Genomic DNA, 19,468 nt, shown 5'->3' on the forward strand with positions numbered 1-19,468 from the left:
TGCCTTCATAATATTTATAAATTACACAAAACTCGACCTTCTTTAACAGTTACGGTAAGACTGAAATTTGGGGACCCTAATCCCCGGTTCCTATGTTGCTAACAAACCATTCAACTCTAACTGAACTTTTTTTAACTTTTTAGTTCATAATCTATCCAATGCAATTACAAGTCTAATTTTTTATTAAATTAAGGTCCTGTTTTATCGCTTGCCGTTAAAGCTACCTGACTGACTTTTCTCTATCGATTTTCACTTAAGAGAAATTCCTATTATGAATAATATGAATTTTAAAGTTGATTATTATTAATTAAAGCGAAACAGATCCAAATGGCTTTTTAACCGACTTCGAAATTGGAGGTTTCTCAATTCGACATCTATATATACAAATATTTGTGTTGTCGCGGATAACTTCGTCGTTTATGAACCGATTTTGATGATTCTTTTTTTGTTGGAAAGGAGATATCCCACGGGTGGTACCGTGATAAAGAAACTAGGATCTGATGATGGCATCGCAAAGAAATCGAGGAGAACCTTTGAAAATCGTAGGAGCGACTAGTGCGTTTGTTAATTTTGTTCGTCTACTTACGTTGTATTACTTGTCGATGTAATTGAAGTCGGTTTTTTTCATTTGCTAGCAAACACAATTATTTACATCCTGCTTTTAAAGTCTATTCGTAACTTATATGCAGGACAAACTAGCCACAACCGGTGGAACAGGCCCTAATTAATTTCAATAGTCACGACAATTTCTAACAACTTGACGCATCATTTGTGTAACGATTGGAAGCGTAATTATTATTCGCAAAGGATAGATTACAAATGTACTTATGTTTATTACTAAAACAAATGGGAAGAACAGCAAAATTATCATGAGCTATATTAGTTTTGAGTTTAATTTTACAAAATTTCTAAATAACCTCGTTTGATATTTGGGACACGATTAACTTTTTTTAGGATCTAACATTATACAAAACTTGCAGTGACGTAGCGAGCTTAATTCGTGCCCGGGACAAGTTGCATTTTTAGGGCTACTTTGTATAGTTGTATATAGTTATGACGCCGCGTTGGCGCAACGGTTACAGCCATGGATTGTACCTGTTGCGCTGGCGGTTGCGGGTTCGATCCCCACACATGACAAACATTTGTATTGGCCATACAGGTGTTAGCCGTGGTCTGGGTGTTTGTGCAGTCCTTGTGGGTCTCCCCACCGTGCCTCGGAGAGCACGTTAAGCCGTCGGTCCCGGTTGTTATCATGTACACTCGATAGCGATCGTTACTCATAGTAGGGAGTATATCCGCCAACCCGCATTGGAGCAGCGTGGTGGATTAAGCTCTGATCCTTCTCCTACATGGGGAACGAGGCCTATGCCCAGTAATGGGATATTAGAGGCTGAAGCGTATATAGTTCTACTATAGACACATTGTATAAGATATACAAAACATTAATCAAACAGAAAACCCATCTCGTGTTCAAACTACTGCCTCCATTTCAGTGACTATTTAATGTCGTATGTTTGTATCGACTTGTACATAATTGAAAAGAAATATAATGAATATTACATAATCAAGGAATCGACCAGCGTGGTTTTACCTGCGTTTAAAATGAAAGCCGTTTCTGCGTTAAAGCGTTTGTTGGAACAAAAAATTCGTACGTAATGATACTAGGACCCGTATTATTAGTTGCTGATAAATCATCTTCCACATAAGTTACTGATAGATTGCGATAGAAATATTTGATAGAAGTTAAGTTTGTCAGTAAAAATAAAAACGTACTAATATTAAAATGCATTTATTGGTACGTAGACAGCTAGAGAATCCAGTATAACACATGGATTTTAGACTTTTCATCCCGACATTTCCACGAGATTGGAAATTACGCGAGCAAAATCGCAACGCGCAGGTATAACATAATCATTTATCTTTCAGATGCTCTTATTCGTCAGATAGTTTCATCAATAACCAATGAAGCCCTTATAAAAGATTCTGTTATGTGTAATTTTCTCGGAAAATAATTCCCCATTTTCCAGCATGGGACGAATCTTTCCCATGTCAAAACGATATACATAATTAGCTTGTCGTTTTTACCCTAAATCTTACGCTTGTAGTCAATTTTTTTCATAACTTGAGACTGATATTCGAGTATTTATATTATACAGAAAAATAAGAAATTACAGATATTTCAACAATGACCAACAGATGGCGCTAGTGTAAACTAAAGTAATTGAAACATGTATGATGATCATTTTTTTATAAATAAACATATACTTAAATACAATATAAAAGAAAATCAAACATACAGCTCAAGTATCAAGCATAATGGGTCCTTTACTAATACTTAAAATACTCGAGATTTATAGCAACAAAAAAAAAATCACAACTACCCACATAATCACACATCCCTTTTTTAAATAAAGAAAAAATACAAAATCATTTTATTAGATAATAAGCATACGGACACAAAAAGAAAACTCTTGATATTAAAACTAATGTGTCACATGGCGTGATTGTAGAGGCGTCTCGTGCGTTTCGTGTCTATCTGTGTGTCTGCTTGTGTCTTTGGCGGTGTCTGTTTATCTGCATAGCGCTTTGTTAGCTCCGAATACGTGGGCGGGGATGTGTTTTGAGGTTGGATGCTTGAACGTAGTTGTCGAGCTGGTTTCTTGGCTTCCTCGTTATTAGCTGGAAAAAAATATAGTTATTAACGTACTAAACGTGAAACATTGCTTTTTCATATAAATTATATCTAGCGAATATATTAGGTTGATATACTTTATAATCTACTATAAATATACAAGGTGTGCGGCTACTGCAGCAAAGAATATCGCCACCCTCTTTCTTCCCGTGGCTGTCGTAAGAGGCGACTAAGGGATAACACAGTTCCACTACCACCGGAACTTAAAGCCGACCGATGGCGGGATAATCATCCAACTCTTGACTTTGAAATACACAGGCCGAAGACGGGCAGCAGCGTCTTCGGTGCGACAAAGCCAGCCCTGTGGTCACCAACCCGCCTGCCCAGCGTGGTGACTATGGGCAACACACATGAGATCACGCCATTTTTGGCGCGAACTTTTGGAGGCCTATGTCCAGCAGTAAACTGCGATTATCTGAAGTGATGGTGATGATGAAGTGATGGTGATGATGAAGTGATGATCTGATTAAATTAAATTTACACCGATCAGCAGGATGTAGTGGCTGGCTATAAAAAGAAGTACAATAATCATTGTTCACCTAACGTATTAAAACATTTATATTGTATCTTCAGGTGGTTGTCCTTACCTCTTGGTGTATAGGAAACAATTATTTATATTATTTTTTGAAATTGTTTCTTACCTGTTCTAATTGATGTTCTAATTGATCTTCTAAGCGTGCTACGTCTATCGTTTAAGAAGTCTTGAGAGCTTGTCGAGCTGTCACTTGAGGTGGTCGTGTTAGCGGGCAGGGAGCGGGAGCGGGAAGGGGGAGGAGCTGGGGAGGGGGAGGGGGAGGGGGAGGACTTACGAGGGGCGCGTTGGGTCCAGGCGCTGCGTACTCGCGGTTCTGCTAGTATCGAGTTGCGGCGTTGTGGCTTCTTGCGGGACTTTAGCTCGCCTGGAATATTAATTAATTTATTTACAGACATACCAAGAATTGTTTGCTCGCAAACGAAAAAAAAAAAAGCCGTAAGCCGCTCATATCATTTCATATCTGCCCCCAGGTTAATTCAAGCGAGCCTTATCTGCTTATAGAAGGGGACAGTGGGTTGAAGTCAGGAGTATCCTCCTGCCTTTTAGCTGAAAGAGTGCGATCGAGATCACATTTATTAACATCATGTTCGATATATATATATATATATCATGTAGCGCAGGTAGCGGTTGCGCAGGGAGTGCCACGAGCGGACTGCGGGCGGCCGTTATATGTGTATAGCTTGCAACTAATGTCAGTGAGTGCAGGTACCGGTGGCGGCGGCGGCGCGCAGGCGCGCGGCCTCGGGCGGCGGCAGGTCGAGGCGGTGCAGCGCGGGCAGCAGGTAGCGCAGGTAGCGGTTGCGCAGGGAGTGCCACGAGCGGACTGCGGACACACGGACGGGAGTCATATACAGTATATAGTTAGCTTTTAGCTTGCAATTACCACGTTTTCCTACTAATATTGGACATCATTCCGTTCCATATAATTCTGTCATCCTATAATATGCTTTATGCCCCAACTTTGATATTTTCAATGGCTCCTTGGCCACGGTCAAGAATATTATTCATAGATTGGTTGAATAGTTTTTGATATTCTGTGATTAGTTTAAGCTGAATGTGTCAAAATTGCATGCTGTGTTCACTGTAATAAAAATGAACATTGTATGCCTTTCAAATTGTTACACATAAACATCCTTATATTGTTATATCATTTAATTTGTGAACCTAATTTAAAAAAAGTTTTCAAAATCATACCCTGGTCATTCTATATTAATTATCACTTTACAAAATTACATAAAGTATTTATATGCGAGTTGATTTAAAATTGAACAAAAAGTTATTGACCGTCAATCATGTTGACGTTGTTTCAAAATTAAATCTGTCATATATATAATTTTAATAATCAATTAATTTAGAAAAACAAAAGGAATAACAATTTTTTAGTTGTGGATGCCGGTAGAGCAAGCGCTTACCTATAAAATTATATATAATTCATGTAGAATAATTGTGAAGTATTTTTTTTAAAAAAAACGAGGTTAACATTTTAACCTCAATTCATAAACTCACAATGTCCAGTCATCTGTTGGTACTGCGTTTGTAGTTCCCTCCACAGCTGGTTTCCGTTGACACGCTTAGCTCGCATCGAACCCGCTACCCACCGGACCAGAGCTTCATCCTCTGCTCGGGTGTACTCCCTACCACTGCCTTTCCCACTCACGCGTATTGGCTTTTTGACCTCTTTTCCAATAGATCTCTTGTTATCTCCCTTGCTCTCTTCTGTTCTCTTTGTTTCTCCACTTGGTCTCTTCTTATCTTCTATTTTACTCTTGATCTCTTCTCTGCTAGGCCTCTTATTATCTCCACCACTAGGCTTTTTGTTTTCACCAGCACTCTGCCTCTTCTCTTCTTTACTATTAGATTTCCTACTACTTCTAGAAGTTTTGTTGTCCCCCCTACTACGTCTCCTCTCCCGACTAGAATCTTCGTTATTGCTACGAAAGATATATCAGATAATAAGAAACAAAATCCTGTACTAATAATCAACTAAATACTACTACTACTAGTACAGTTAGAGGCCTTAATTCTTGTGTCATAAGAAACAGCTAATTTACACAAACGCATACATAAATATTACTCCGAGACTTAGGATGAGAATCAAACCCACAAAACTAAAATAGAAAGCAAGTTATAAATTAACTACTAGCTTGGATCTTGGACCTAACTATGGTAATCTTTAGTGTATTGCAAATTCTGTTAAGCCGTCGGTCCCGGTTGTTATCATAAACACCAACCCGCAATAAAGCCGTATGGTGGATTAAGGCTCTTAGCATTCTTCTACATGGAGAAAGAAGCCTATGCCCAGCTGTGAGATGTTACAGGTTGAATCATTAAATTTATTTTTAAGGCCCTAATGACTAATTCCTACTTACATAATATTAACACCCTCACCGCTTCAGCATAGTTGCTTTCGGCCTACTCTCCCTGCGTACGCTTTTCTTAAAGACGTTATCGGTATCACTGCTTAGCGAGACCACTTCGTCATCCTTCAATACTGGGTTTGAAGACACCTTACTTGTGACCGTACTTTTCACTTCATTCCTTGTATGTTCAACTAAAATTTTATTCTGTGAGATAGCGGCATTGCGTAGAGGTCTCTTGTAGTTCTCCTTATCTGGTTCGCTTTCACTAGAATGTTTTTGTGTATCTTTTTGTGATGCGATTATAGATTTTCGTGGCCTCATCTTGTATTTACTGCTGGCTTGTGAACTAGTGTCTAGTACGCTGCGTAGACCGAGATTAGATATGAAATCCTCAAATGTAACTGTATTTGTTGGTCGTTGTCTCAACATCTTGGCTATTTCTTTACACCTTTCAATGTTAACCAGCGGGTTCAGTTTGTAAAAAACTAGGCCTTTATACCGATCGTCAGTGTCAAACTGTTCTAAATCAACATTAAATATATTCTTTTCGTCGTTTTCTATAAACGTACGTAAAAGAACAATATCCTCTTCGCTTATCAATAATTCTTTACAGAGATCTTCTCTTTCAGATTCTTCCGTCTGTTTCTTTGAATTGTTCTTCTTTGTCTTTCTAACTTTTCTATCTTGAGAGTCTTCGATATCTGATAGCTTTCTTTTAGTTTTTCTTAGTGCTTTATGTATTTCACTGTTTTTATTATTATTTAGATATGCAACTTTATTATTTAGAGAATTTCGTGTCTCTTTTCGTTGTGTCAACTGTTTATCAGTGTGGTTTGCTGAATTCTTTCGAGGAGATCTATCTTTTTCCCGTTCAAAATTTTCATCTCCACTGGAATAAATACTGCCTATTTTACTTTTATTGTAATTTTTTACCGTTCTCGGTGTGTCCCTCAAAAATTCTCCTAAACGAGTCACTTCTGAGATACGATTTTCCAGATTCAGTCGCTGTGACTTTCTGAGTTTTGGTATATCTTCATCATCACTTGTAGATGATGTGCTACTCCTTCTTGATTTTTCATTCCCATGTCTATTTCTCTTAGAACTGGTTTTTCTTAAAGCCTTTTCAATTCTATTTGCATGTTTTCTGTCCAATAGCGATCTGTCGATATCTGAATCGCTTTCAACATTTCTACTTTTTGTAGATTTCAAATTTTTATTTGGCAATCGAACCTCATCATCACTTGATCTTCTACGTTTTGTCACTAATTTTTTCACCTGATTTTGGCTGATATTAATAAGAGTTCCATTTGTTTGAGAATTCGGTTCTATGCAAGCGTTTAATTCTGTGAGGCTACACTGCACGGCTGCGGTAGTTGTGGCCGCTTTCAGTAGATTATTGAAGATCGCATTCGAATTGTAACTGGAAAAGATGAAAAAAAAAACTATTATAACAATAAAATATCAGGTGAAAAAATATTAGATCAAGAGGATGCAAATAGAAATATATTTTAGTTATAGTGGAGTTTGACAGTTATCAATATAGAACAGATGATGACTCTTAATCAGAAACTGATGTAACTGGTCTTTATTATCTATACATATAATAAAATAGTAGGAAAGTCAAAACTGTACATTGAATATTTTTTTAAAAGAATACTTGGGGTGTGATCGACAATCGCTACCGAAACCAAAAATATGGTTTTTAGAATTTTTGTCTGTTTGTCTGTATGTATGTCCGGGATAAACTCAAAAAGTACTGCATGGATTTACTTCAAATTTGGCACGAATATTATTAAGAAGTCGGGTCAACATATAGGCTACATATTATCACGCTATCACCTACGGGGAACGAGCAGTGAACCTTTATTTCTTCAACGCATTCTGTAACAACGTGTAATCTAACGACGCATATTTGAATGTTGTTATTATGTTAATAACCATGCTATAAGCTAGCTTCATATCATACTATAAATAAAGACATTCTGTAGTATATTTAGTATCAGCATTGAACCCGTGCGAAGCCAGGGCGGGTCGCTAGTTTAATACAAAATATTATCAATTTTGATTGATTATAAAAATCACAATAATATATCGCAAGAGGCTGTCTTCTATAACCTTCAGAAATTTTATTCATGTTTGAATAAAAATTATTTTTCTTATATCACTAACGATAAGATGGCAAACAGATATACAGTTAGCCTGACAATAAACAGATACTGAAGCTTATGAACACAAGCGACAGGAGGATCAGAGCTAACCTAACCTAACCTAACCCTCCCCGGGACCTCTCTACCTTACTCACAACAGAAACACTATATTTCTTGACTACAATTTACAACAATGATATAACTATTTTGTATTAAATAGTATGTTAAGGTATGTTTGATTGAGGCAGGGCAGAACTGGATGTACCTTGCTGAAATCTGGAGCAGCCTGACTGAAGAATAACTCCAACCTTACAGTAGATTTATTTATTTTATTCGAAAACCGACAGCGTTACAATTCGTAATATAACATTTAACATAATATTAACAATAATAAGGCCAATAATAGATTTTTCTATCTCTACATCTTAGTACTGTTACAAAAGGGCCGTATTAAGAGCCGATATTAAAACGACTTGAAACACAAAACAAAATTACAGTCAATAGGATAGTAACATAATAGATACATGACCCATCACATTAAGCATCACAGACTAACAACAAGACGTAGAACAAGTACAGTGAGTCCAAACGTATACAAATAGCCAATGCAACATAATTTTTCAAACAGACACTCCAATTTTATTCATTTGGATAGATAATAAAACTTTGTAGTAGTTATATAACGAACAACATATACATACAGACATATAACTTGTATGTAGCTATTACATTTATTTCGCTTACGATTGCTTATGAGATTCCTAATTTACTCGTTAAGATTACAGACAAATAGCACTGCTTTTAAGTAGGATTGGGATCCTGTGGTGAGTAAGGCAGTCAGAGTTCGGGGGACAGTAGAGGATCTGGATGTTTCACACATCTATAAATAAATAAATAAATAAATATCTACACAATACACACACGGTCGTCTGTTCCTAAAGTAAGCAACTTAATGCTTGTGTTATAGGTAACAGCCGATTGGTATATAGCTACATTTTTTTTTTTTTTCGATAAACATACTTATAAATAATACATATATAAATATATAAATAAATATTTATATTACACCCAGACTCGGGGTGGGAATCGAACCCACAACCCTCGGAGCAGAAGGCAGGGTCACTACAAACTGCGCCAACGGGCTAGTCAGCTCTATAGGCAACTGTTACCGTAACCGCTTACCTTCAAGCAGATCGAACTTTTGTAACAAAGTGTTAAATCGGTAAATGTGGTGATTAGCTTACCATTGATTATGTTGTTTACAACAGCAGTGATGTTGTTGAAGCTGCACATCGTCTTCTTTCTTGTTTTCTATGACATTCTTACGTCTGAAAATATAAAATAAATTTTATACCCGACAATGTTAAAATATATTCCCATAGTCTCGATTGAATATTCAGCCTGTAACATTCCAACGCTGAGCACAGGCCTCTTTTTAAACGGTTTTATTTAGCTCACCCCGTTTGTTTTATTTTTTATTCTTGGGTCAAATTTAGTAATTCAAATTTCACCCTCTTCCTGTCAACCGATTAATCTGAAATTTTGTATACACTTTGGATTTTGGTGACAATACAATTATGTTTATTCATTATCATTATAAATTCAAGATGGCCGCCGCTACAAAATGGCGGATAATTTATGTTTTATTAATCCCATCAATATGGGTATCAAATGAAAGGGCTCAACAAGCAGAATACAATATACTATAAAAAATTGAAATCCAAGATGGCGGCCGCTACAAAATGGCGGATAACGTAGGTTTTATCAATCCCATCAATATGGGTATCAAATGAAAGGGCTCAACAAGCAGAATGCAATATACTATAAAAAATTGAAATACAAGATGGCGGCCGCTACAAAATGGCGGATAACGTAGGTTTTATCGATCCCATCAATATGGGTATCAAATGAAAGTGCTCAACCAGTATAATCAATGTACTATATAAAATTAAAATCCAAGATGGCGGCCTCTACAAAATGGCGGATAACTTAGGTTTTATCAATCCCATCAACATGGGTATCAAATGAAAGGTCTCAACAAGTAGAATACAATTTACAATGCAAAATTGAAATCTAAGCTGGCCGCCGCTACCAAATGTCTGATAACAATTTTTTATCAATCCCACCAATATGGGTATCAAATAAAAGGGCTTGACAAGAAGAATACAGTGCACTATACAACCTCAATATTTAAGATGGGCCTTGCAATAATGAAGCACTAAATGAATTAAACAGAATGCAAAATAAAAACTAAAAACTAGAAAATAAAAATAGGTAAAAAAACTTTTTAAGTTAAACGGTTTTATGTTAAACATCATTGCAATGTTTAAGATAAATGTACTAAAAACCAAAAAATAATAAAATAGATACAGTCGTGGGAATTATAAACATATGCATAGACTAGACTAAAATAAAACCGTGGGGCACGTCAATTGTCTACAAATTATCGACTTAATGTGCGATAGAAGAATCGTTTAATTCGTCGTTAAAATAGGCAGTTGGCCCGCAGACGGGGAGGAAATTACTTACTATTTTCTTGCTCATGGAAATTCCAATAGTTATACACTCCATGTAAATAAAAGAGATGTTTCAACTAGTTTATCGTTGGACATTCACACTGCTGGCTGGCGAGGAATCGTTTCACTGCTCGTAGTTTGTCTTTAATCGACAAAACATATGATAAAAGTACTACTCGCTCACCACTATGAAACCCTAAAACTCGCTTATAATCGAGCTTGCTAGCTTGTTTCCACATTCTAGCCCTACTTATCACACGTCCATCGTTGTCGGTTGAACAACTGCCTAATTATAGTGTAACATTACAAAACAAACATTTTAATCAACGATTGTAGACAATTGACGTGCCCCACGGTTTTATTTTAGTCTAGTCTATGCATATGTTTATAATTCCCACGACTGTATCTATTTTATTATTTTTTGGTTTTTAGTACATTTATCTTAAACATTGCAATGTATGTTTAACATAAAACCGTTTAACTTAAAAAGTTTTTTTACCTATTTTTATTCTATGATAGAGAAAGGTCAGAGCTTAATTCACCAAGCTACTTTTCTGGGGGTTGAAAGACTTAGCCTCAATTATTAAATATAATACTAATAAAGCTGAAGACTTTGTTCGTTTGAATGCACTAATCTCAGAAATTACTGGTTCGAATTGAAAAATTCTTTGTGTAGTGGATAGTCAATTAACCGAGGAAGACTATGGGGTTATATAATATTTTAGGAAGTTATTTCCTCAAATTAATGCGGACGAAATTAGATAAAATTTATTAAATATATCTTTTTAGGGTTCCATACCCAAGGGTAAAAACGGAACCCTATTAGTAAGACTTTGCTGTCTTTCGGTCTGTCTGTCACCAGGCTGTATCTCAAAAACCGCAATAGGACTTTGCTTTTGGGTTGAGTGTTGTATACTGAGTGCTTGAGTGATCTAACTCATTTGCGTTTTCTTTTTAATTTTAGTTATCTTGTTATCAGTTAAATTGCCTATTTGTATTTTTGTCCCGGGAAGTTTTATTTATAATAATGGATGACGAACCTCCAGATCCTGGTCGAGGTTATGTTCCATCAGTAACATCTAAACCCAACATGCAGATGGATACAGAAAATAGGCGAAACGTCCAAATTCTGACACCTTAACATCACAAAATCCAAAAAAAAAAAAATTGTAATAAACCCACATAATGTCACACCTTCCGTCCAACTTAGTTACACAAATCCTGAATTTGACAAGGAGAAAAATAAATATTCTACAGAGGATGTTGGACCCTTTGTAGTGCATATTTCCAAAATAGAGCAAGAACCCAATTCTGGCACAATATTAAGACCAATACAATTTGGACATTTTTTATTTAAAAATAACATTCAAAACATTATGCTGGATGGTATTAAGCGTGTAGGAAGCCTGCCCCTTTTGCATTCCCTGACAGTAATACATCAAATCCCAACAATATTTCATCAAACGATAATCTCATTGAATAATTACTCTCTATAGTCATTAACTTAGTCTCCCGGTTTAGTGAGACCGGTCTACCGAACAACCTCATGACCATATTATCCAACTTAATTTCCTTGTCACAAAGCAATGAAGCACAACGTGATTCAATGGAATAGTCGTAGCATTAGAAATAAAAAACAAGATCTCATTTATTTTGCTAATTATTATAAACCACTTGTCTTTGCCGTTCAGGAGACATGGTTAAGACCTGGGTCTCATTTTGGGGTCCGGGGATACTCATGTTTCAGGGACGATACAGATGATGGTAAAGGTGGTGTTACCATTTTGGTTTCCGGTAATACCACTTATTCTTATATCTCTCTTCCTTCCCATAGTGTAGGACTAAACATAGTTGCTGTCCGCGTTATGAACATATCTTTTCTTTCTGTGTACATTTGTCCACGATCCAAATGTGTCTGTTCTGTTTGAGCTTGAAAATATTATTTCCTCTGTTTCTCCTCCCATTTTTATTTTAGGTGATTTTAATGTTCACCATACTAGTTGGGGTTCCTATTACTGTGACCACCTTTATTCCTCCTTTCTTGATTTTATAGATAATTTAAATTTCTCCTACTCGTAGTTTCCCCCGCTCAAAATCCGAAGAGTGCAGTAGATTTATCTATATGACCTCCATCCTGTCTTCTCATCTTACTTGGAACACCCTCCAAAATACATTTGGAAGTGATCACTTCCCGATTGTTATTTCCATTTCATTGTCATCAGTACCTGTTTCTTTACCCAACTCTCCCAGATTGAATTACAAATTATCTAAGGCAGATTGGTCACTTTTTTGTCAACTACTGATGCTGAAATCCAAAATTTTCCCCCCATAAATATTTATAATGTTCTCTTTAGAATAATTTTAAAAATTGCCTGCTCAGGTGTGCGAACTTGTGTATATCTCAAAATGTAGGCAGTACAAGGATTTCCTCCTCGCCCTGGTGGGATAGTGAGAGTTCACCAGCATGCAAGAGTAGAAAAGAGGCAGAACGGATATATTCAGCTTCTATGACTCTTGAAAACTTTCTGAAATATAAAAATGTAGCTGCCGCAACAACCAGATTATTTTTACAAAAGAAAAAACTTAGTTGGAGACACTTTTGTGAAATTCTATCTCCATCCTCCTCTCCTTCTTTAGCATGGAGAAATATAAGAAAATTTTGTGGATCATTCTCATCTAATGTCCCTATCAAATGATCCATCGCTGTGGCTAAACTCCTTTGCACAAAGACTGGCTCCTCCTTATGTTCCTTCCTTAGAAGAATCTGAATCTTTTTCCTCTATCACTACTTCAGAAAGTTTTGATTCCCCATTTTCGTGGGAAGAATTTCAGTTGGTACTAGGGTCCCTTGAAGACTCCTCCCCTGGGGTTGACGGCATACCATATTCCTTTTTTGTTAAAAGTGGTCCATCAACTAAAAAAATTGTCTTGGATGTTATTAATACTATTTATTTGACTGGAAGTCCTCCTGAGGAATGGAAAACTCAAGTAATTTTGCCAATTCTTGAACCGGGAAAACTCTTTACCGATCCCTGTGGATACCGCCCTATCGCTCTTTCATGTACGCTTGCCAAGATATTAGAACCTTATTAAAAATAGACTAGAATGGCTAATGGAAAACAGAGGCATTCTTTCAAAAAGTCAGTTTGGATTTCGCAAAGGCCTGGGAAAAATGGATAGTCTCACGACCTTAGTTACTGATATCCAGATTGCCTTCTCGAGACGTGAGACTCTCATAGGATTATTCTTGGAATTTTTTTCCGGGTATGATAATGTACTACTTCTGATACTCAGGCAAAAAATGCTCAATCTGAGTATTCCAGTGAGGATAGTAAATTATATTTTCAATTATCTTTCTTGTCGCTCCCTCCTTATTTCTACACGTAATCTGGATCTATCTCCTAGATTGATATGGAGAGGACTACCTCAAGGCTCCGTTCTCAGTCCTCTTCTGTATAGTATATACACACACGATTTAGATCTCTCTGTTCTTAGTTTCTGTAATATTCTTCAGTACGCGGATGATCGGGCTTTATATATTTCCTCTGAGAGTCTCTCGGACTCTGTTGAACGAATAAACAGAGCTGTATTTTACTTAACAGATTGGCTTGATAACCATGGCATGTCAATTTCTATTGAGAAAAGTAGTGTTGTGCTGTTTTCTCGTTGTAGAACTACTCCAAATATAAGTGTCACTTTTAACGGACAAGCTTTCCCGGTTAAGGATTGTGTAAAATTTTTGGGAGTTGTACTAGATTCGAAAATGTCAGGATCAACTCACATTAATATGAAGGTTAAAAAATGTGAAAAAAACATTAATATTATGCGTTCGCTCTCTGGTGTCTGGTGGGGTTCACATCCATACACCCAAAAACTGGTGTACAACGCCCTGGTTCGCAGCCACTTGGACTATGGATCGTTTTTACTTCAAAACAGTAATAAAACTAGCTTAAAATTATTTGATAGGATTCAGTCAAAGTCGCTACGAATAATTATTGGTGCCATGAGATCTTCTTCACTCAACTCTCTTCAGATTGAATGTGGGGAGCCTCCTCTTCAGTTTCAGAGACAATACCTTTCTGACCGTTTTCTTTTCAAAGCATATCAGTATTCTTCTCATCCTCTTATTCCAAAATTATTTATCCTTTCTGAACTTACTTCTTCTTCTAATTACTGGAGACACAAGGAGCTGCCATGTTTAATCAACTCTTTCCTTAAATTGACCAGTCTTCCCTGTCCAATTTATCAGTGTAGGCTCAATCCCTTATACAAGATCCCATATGAAGCCATCACTAGCGTCCCCAAAGTTGTATTAAATCTGGGTATAGAAAAAGGTTCCGCCTTCGCTAGCTTCTAGTTTAATTATAAAATTAATGAAATTTGTAAGGACTGAATACATGTATTTACACAGATGCCTGAAAATTAGCCCGAAAGGGATGTATTCGATCAGCAGTGCGGATTCTGAGATTTAATGTGGTACTAAATTTTAAATTGCCTCCATATTCTTCTGTTTTTACAGGTGAACTTTTGGCTATTTTTGAAGCAGTAACCTACATAGAGTCTCACCATTTAGATAAATCCGTTATACTCTCGGATTCCCAATTCTCACTTCAAGCCATCCTTTCTAATCAATTTAAATCGAAAGTAAAATTCTATTTAGTCCTAAAGATAAAGCATTTGCTCTTTAATTGTCACTTAAAGGGGATCCATGTCAAACTGGTATGGATTCCTGGTCACTCAAGGTATCAAAGGCAATGAAGATACAGACTACTATGCGAAGGAAGCCACTACATATGGAATATTGTGTCAATATAGAGCTTACTGTTATGATCTCATGACCGTTCCCAAAACCCGCATGCTCTCAGACTGGGATGAACATTGGTCCCGTAGTAGCCTCATTAAAGGGAAGAACTATGCCAGCATCCAAGAATCAGTAGTAGTCAAGCCGTGGTTTTTAAATATCGTGATGCAAGCAAAGCCGTTACCTCAACTATTAGTCGTCTAAGGTTGGGCCACTCGTGTACACCTGTACTTCTGGCCAAAATACGAATAAAAGATGTGGTTTAGACGAAGGCACCCTAGAACATATATTTTTTTCTTGTCATAGAGTTAAAAATAATTTGCTACCGGTATGGATGAAGTCTTTTTTAATAATGAAGAACTGTCTCGAACAAAGTAATATAAAATATAAATAAAAAAATGACAGTGTAATAAAAATAATGAAGCGCATACAAATTACAAGATTGAGTTTGTTTCTAAAAACTGATAGGTGCTTCAACACTACGCAACGGATTTTTATTCGATTTTCTTTAGTAAATAGAGTGATTCCAGAGGAAGGTTTATATGTATAATACATGCATTATATAGTAGAGGCATGCATAATATAGTATAGGAACAGTGATCAACTATACAAGAGCAGTTGTTATTTATATTTTGTTAATATTATTTGGCATCATACAAAGCTATATGTGTATGAAAAGCATAAACCATTACACCATGACTGACAAGTAAACAAAAATATTAAACTATATATTAAAATTACATGAATCACAATTGAAGCAGATGCCTTCACCGGTGGTTGATTTGTCAATCTTACACGCAACTTAACAATAAACTATAACTGCGCAAGGTACATTGGATCATTAGTACCTATTTCGTCTGTTTAAAAAACTAAACCTTTTAGATTCACAGTTGAAAATAGAAAAATCCCACAAATATAGTGGAATTATAACATGAAAAAGAAGAATATATCATAAACTTTGTCTGTTGGATAAGTTGCATACGTCAGATAGCTATAAAGGCAACTTGTGAAACAGTTATTATGTTAGTTTGATCACTTGTATATGTCTTCGAGAACCTGAACTGGTACATAAAATTACCTGATCTGCGACAGTGGTGATCCAACATGAACAGTAGTAGGCTTGCCAGCTGCTAAGGACCTCAGTCCACGCAACACTGAAGTCTTTCGCGCCACTTCAAGACGACCCTGGTGAAGCGCCAAAAACTGCACATTTCCCCAACCAACAACATTACCAGACGTGGTATCGACTTCGCGCCACCGGCATCCACCGTAAACGAAGAATTTTGGACCAGCCATCATTCGATCATGTTTACAACTTTAGTATAAGACGCCATACATCCCGCCAATTTTGTCACGTTGACGTACAGAAATCACGATCTGTATCTTATCATACGTCATAACAAAAATATCGAAAAATTGACACATGCAAACAAGTTAACAAATTTTGTTAAATTTTGCCACGTTTTAGTTAAAACTAATAAGTTACACGTATTATACACATATTAATTTCTATAAAAATTCAAATATACAATGGTTTCTCCACGGTTATATTTATATTGCGAACTATAAATTTAAGAAAATTTTTCATGGCAACGTGGTGACACCAGTCAAATAATACTTACTAACTTAAAAACTTGAAAATAAATTAATTTTCCACAGATTTATTTATATATTTTCCAAATATTTATATATTAACTGTTATATAACAATAGTTTATTTTAATGTTAGTAAGTTAAATACCATTAACTACGATATCATTTATCAAGTCAAGAGTGATCTTTTCAAACAATGGCTTCCAATAGTGCCAATGCAAATTAGCTAAAATAGCATGGATTTTCTGTCTATGACTTTGAAGTGGACGAGACTTATTATATCATAGGTTCCTGGCTGCGCAGGATCTACGTGGAGAAAAGGAAGATCCTGCAGCAGGCCATATGCCGAGCCAAGGAAGAGGCCTGGCTGGAGCTAGTTGGGGGTCTGGAGAGAGACCCCTGGGGCCGACCGTATAATTGGGCGCGAAACAAGCTCCGTGCCCACTCGGCCCCCATCAGCGAAACGCTCCAGCCGGAGCAACTCGGGAGGATCGTCGGGGAACTCTTTCCCGACGAACCCGACGGCTTCGTGCCCCCCAGGATGGCTCGGCAGACGCCGGACGAGGAGGAGGGTATTCCCCCACCCGTCACAGAGGCTGAAATGGAGGCGGCGTTGTCCCGCCTTCGGAGTAAGAAGAGGGCGCCGGGTCCAGACGGGGTGCACGGGAGAGTACTTGCGATCGCTCTCGGGCACCTCGGCAACAGCCTCCGGGAACTTTTTGACCGCTGCCTGCGGTCTGGTCAGTTCCCGGGGGCATGGAAGGAGGGTCGGCTCTGCCTACTTCCTAAGGCAGGGCGGACCCCGGACTCGGCTTCGTCGGTGCGACCGGTGGTGTTGCTGAACGAAGCTGGGAAACTCTTGGAGAGAATAGTGGGTTCCCGGCTCGTTCAGCACCTGGAGGAAGGCTCGGGACCCGGACTATCAGAATCTCAATTCGGGTTTCGAGCACGCCGGTCGACAATCGATGCCCTCAAACGCCTGCGGGCGGTGACGGGTGAGGCGGAACATGGGAGGGAGGTGGTGGTCGCGGTGTCGTTGGACATCGCGAACGCCTTCAACAGCCTCCCGCACGCAGTGATACGGGAGGCACTGAAATTCTTCGGAGTGCCCCCGTATCTAGGGAGGCTGTTGGAGGCGTACCTCTCCGATCGGAGAGTAGGCCTCGAGAATCGGTCGGGGTCCGTGGAGTGGCGGCGAGTCGGATGTGGTGTCCCGCAAGGATCGGTGCTGGGCCCGATCTTGTGGGACATTGGTTACGACTGGGTCCTGCGAGGCCGTCTCCTCCCCGGGATGGGTGTCATCTGCTACGCGGATGACACCCTCGTTTACTCTCGGGGACGAGACTACAAGGAGGCGGCGCGGCTGGCCGAGGTCGGACTCGACCTCGTGATCAGCCGCATAAAGAGCTTGGGGCTTCGGGTCAGAATTGACAAGACCGAAGCCCTCCTCTTCCGCGGGACCGGACGTAAGGGACCCCCACCGGGGGCTACCCTGCAGATCGGAGAGGGGAGGGTCAGGATGAGCTCCCAAATCAAATATCTGGGGCTCATCCTTGACGGAGGGTGGACCTTCGGCCCACACTTCGCTGTGGTGGGACCGAAGGTCGTGAAGGTGGCGAGTGCACTGGGCAGACTCCTCCCGAACCTCGGAGGACCCAGCGCCGCCTGCAGGCAGCTATATTCCGGAGTCTGCCGGAGTATGGCGACGTACGGTGCCCCGGTTTGGGCGGATCGCCTCACTGCGAGGAATAAGGCCGCGCTGCGGTCTGCGCAGAGGATCATCGCGGTGAGGGTGATCCGGGGGTACCGTACGGTATCGTGGGCTGCAGCTACTGCTCTAGCCGGCGATCCCCCGTGGGAACTCGTGGCGGAGGTCCTTGCCGAGACCTACTCATACGTCTCGGGTAGGAGGGCTCTCGGTGAGAACCCCACATTGGACGGGATCCTACGGGTGCGCCGGATGGGGCAAGAAGCACTAATGCGGAGGTGGGGGGAGGACCTGGCGGAGCAGCCGTATGGCACACGCGTAACGGCTGCCTTGCGCCCGGTCCTTGAGCGGTGGATGCGCCGTAAGCGCAAACCCCTCACCTTCCGTCTGACGCAGGTTCTCACCGGGCACGGCTGCTTTGGTGAATACTTGTGTCGGACGGCCCAAAGGGAGCCGACGACTGAATGTCACGATTGTGGCGCGGCGGTGGACTCTGCCCAGCACACCCTCGAGGTGTGCCCGAGATGGGCGGCGCTACGTCGCGATCTGACGACAGTCCTCGGAGGGGACTTGTCACTGCCGAGCGTTTTCACCGCGATGCTCGGCGACGACGAGTCCTGGAAGGCGATGGTCTCCTTCTGCGAGACAGTAATGTCCCAGAAGGAGAACGACGAGCGGATGAGGGAGGGGGCCGCCGACGAGGCCTCCGTCCGCAGGCGACGAACGGGGGTGCGTAGGAGGCGCTACTTAATGCGTTTCCAGTAACGCCCCTGTGCCCATGTCGGGCCGGGATGGGAACCCGCTCCTGCTAGACATGGCGTCGTCGGGATTGTTCAGAGGTGAGCCGGATAGTCCCATGGAGGAGAAGTCTGGTCTTTTCGCCGAGGCCAGCCTGTCGCTGGAGGGATCCTGTTGCCTGCAGATCCGGGACCCTCCAATTAAAGCGGCTGAAGGCTCCCGCAGGGGTTTTGGTCGGTAGTGCACCCCCAAGTGCTAAGCCGACATACGGTCTAGGAATGCCTACCCGGGCATCCTGGATATCACCCGTAAATGGGTTACCCTGCGATATCAAAAAAAAAAAAAAATAGGTTCCTGTATGCTTATTACTCTTTGGTCT

General features: G+C 39.6%; 1 protein-coding gene across 1 annotated transcript; it reads right to left on the reverse strand.

Annotated features, from left to right (window-relative positions):
- Nucleotides 1-1,773: 1,773 nt before the first annotated feature.
- Nucleotides 1,774-16,444, reverse strand: LOC123666950 (general transcriptional corepressor trfA-like). The gene is made up of 7 exons (XM_045600963.1): nucleotides 16,130-16,444; nucleotides 8,979-9,062; nucleotides 5,616-7,007; nucleotides 4,734-5,158; nucleotides 3,937-4,050; nucleotides 3,334-3,591; nucleotides 1,774-2,679 (listed from the first exon to the last, which is right to left on the reverse strand). The coding sequence occupies exons 1-7, from the start codon at nucleotides 16,348-16,350 to the stop codon at nucleotides 2,492-2,494; spliced, it is 2,682 nt and encodes an 893-aa protein (XP_045456919.1). The 5' UTR covers nucleotides 16,351-16,444; the 3' UTR covers nucleotides 1,774-2,491.
- Between the last annotated feature and the right edge of the window lie 3,024 nt (nucleotides 16,445-19,468).

The sequence above is a fragment of the Melitaea cinxia genome, chromosome 27, assembly GCF_905220565.1.
Source record: "Melitaea cinxia chromosome 27, ilMelCinx1.1, whole genome shotgun sequence".
Lineage (NCBI taxonomy): Eukaryota > Metazoa > Arthropoda > Insecta > Lepidoptera > Nymphalidae > Melitaea > Melitaea cinxia.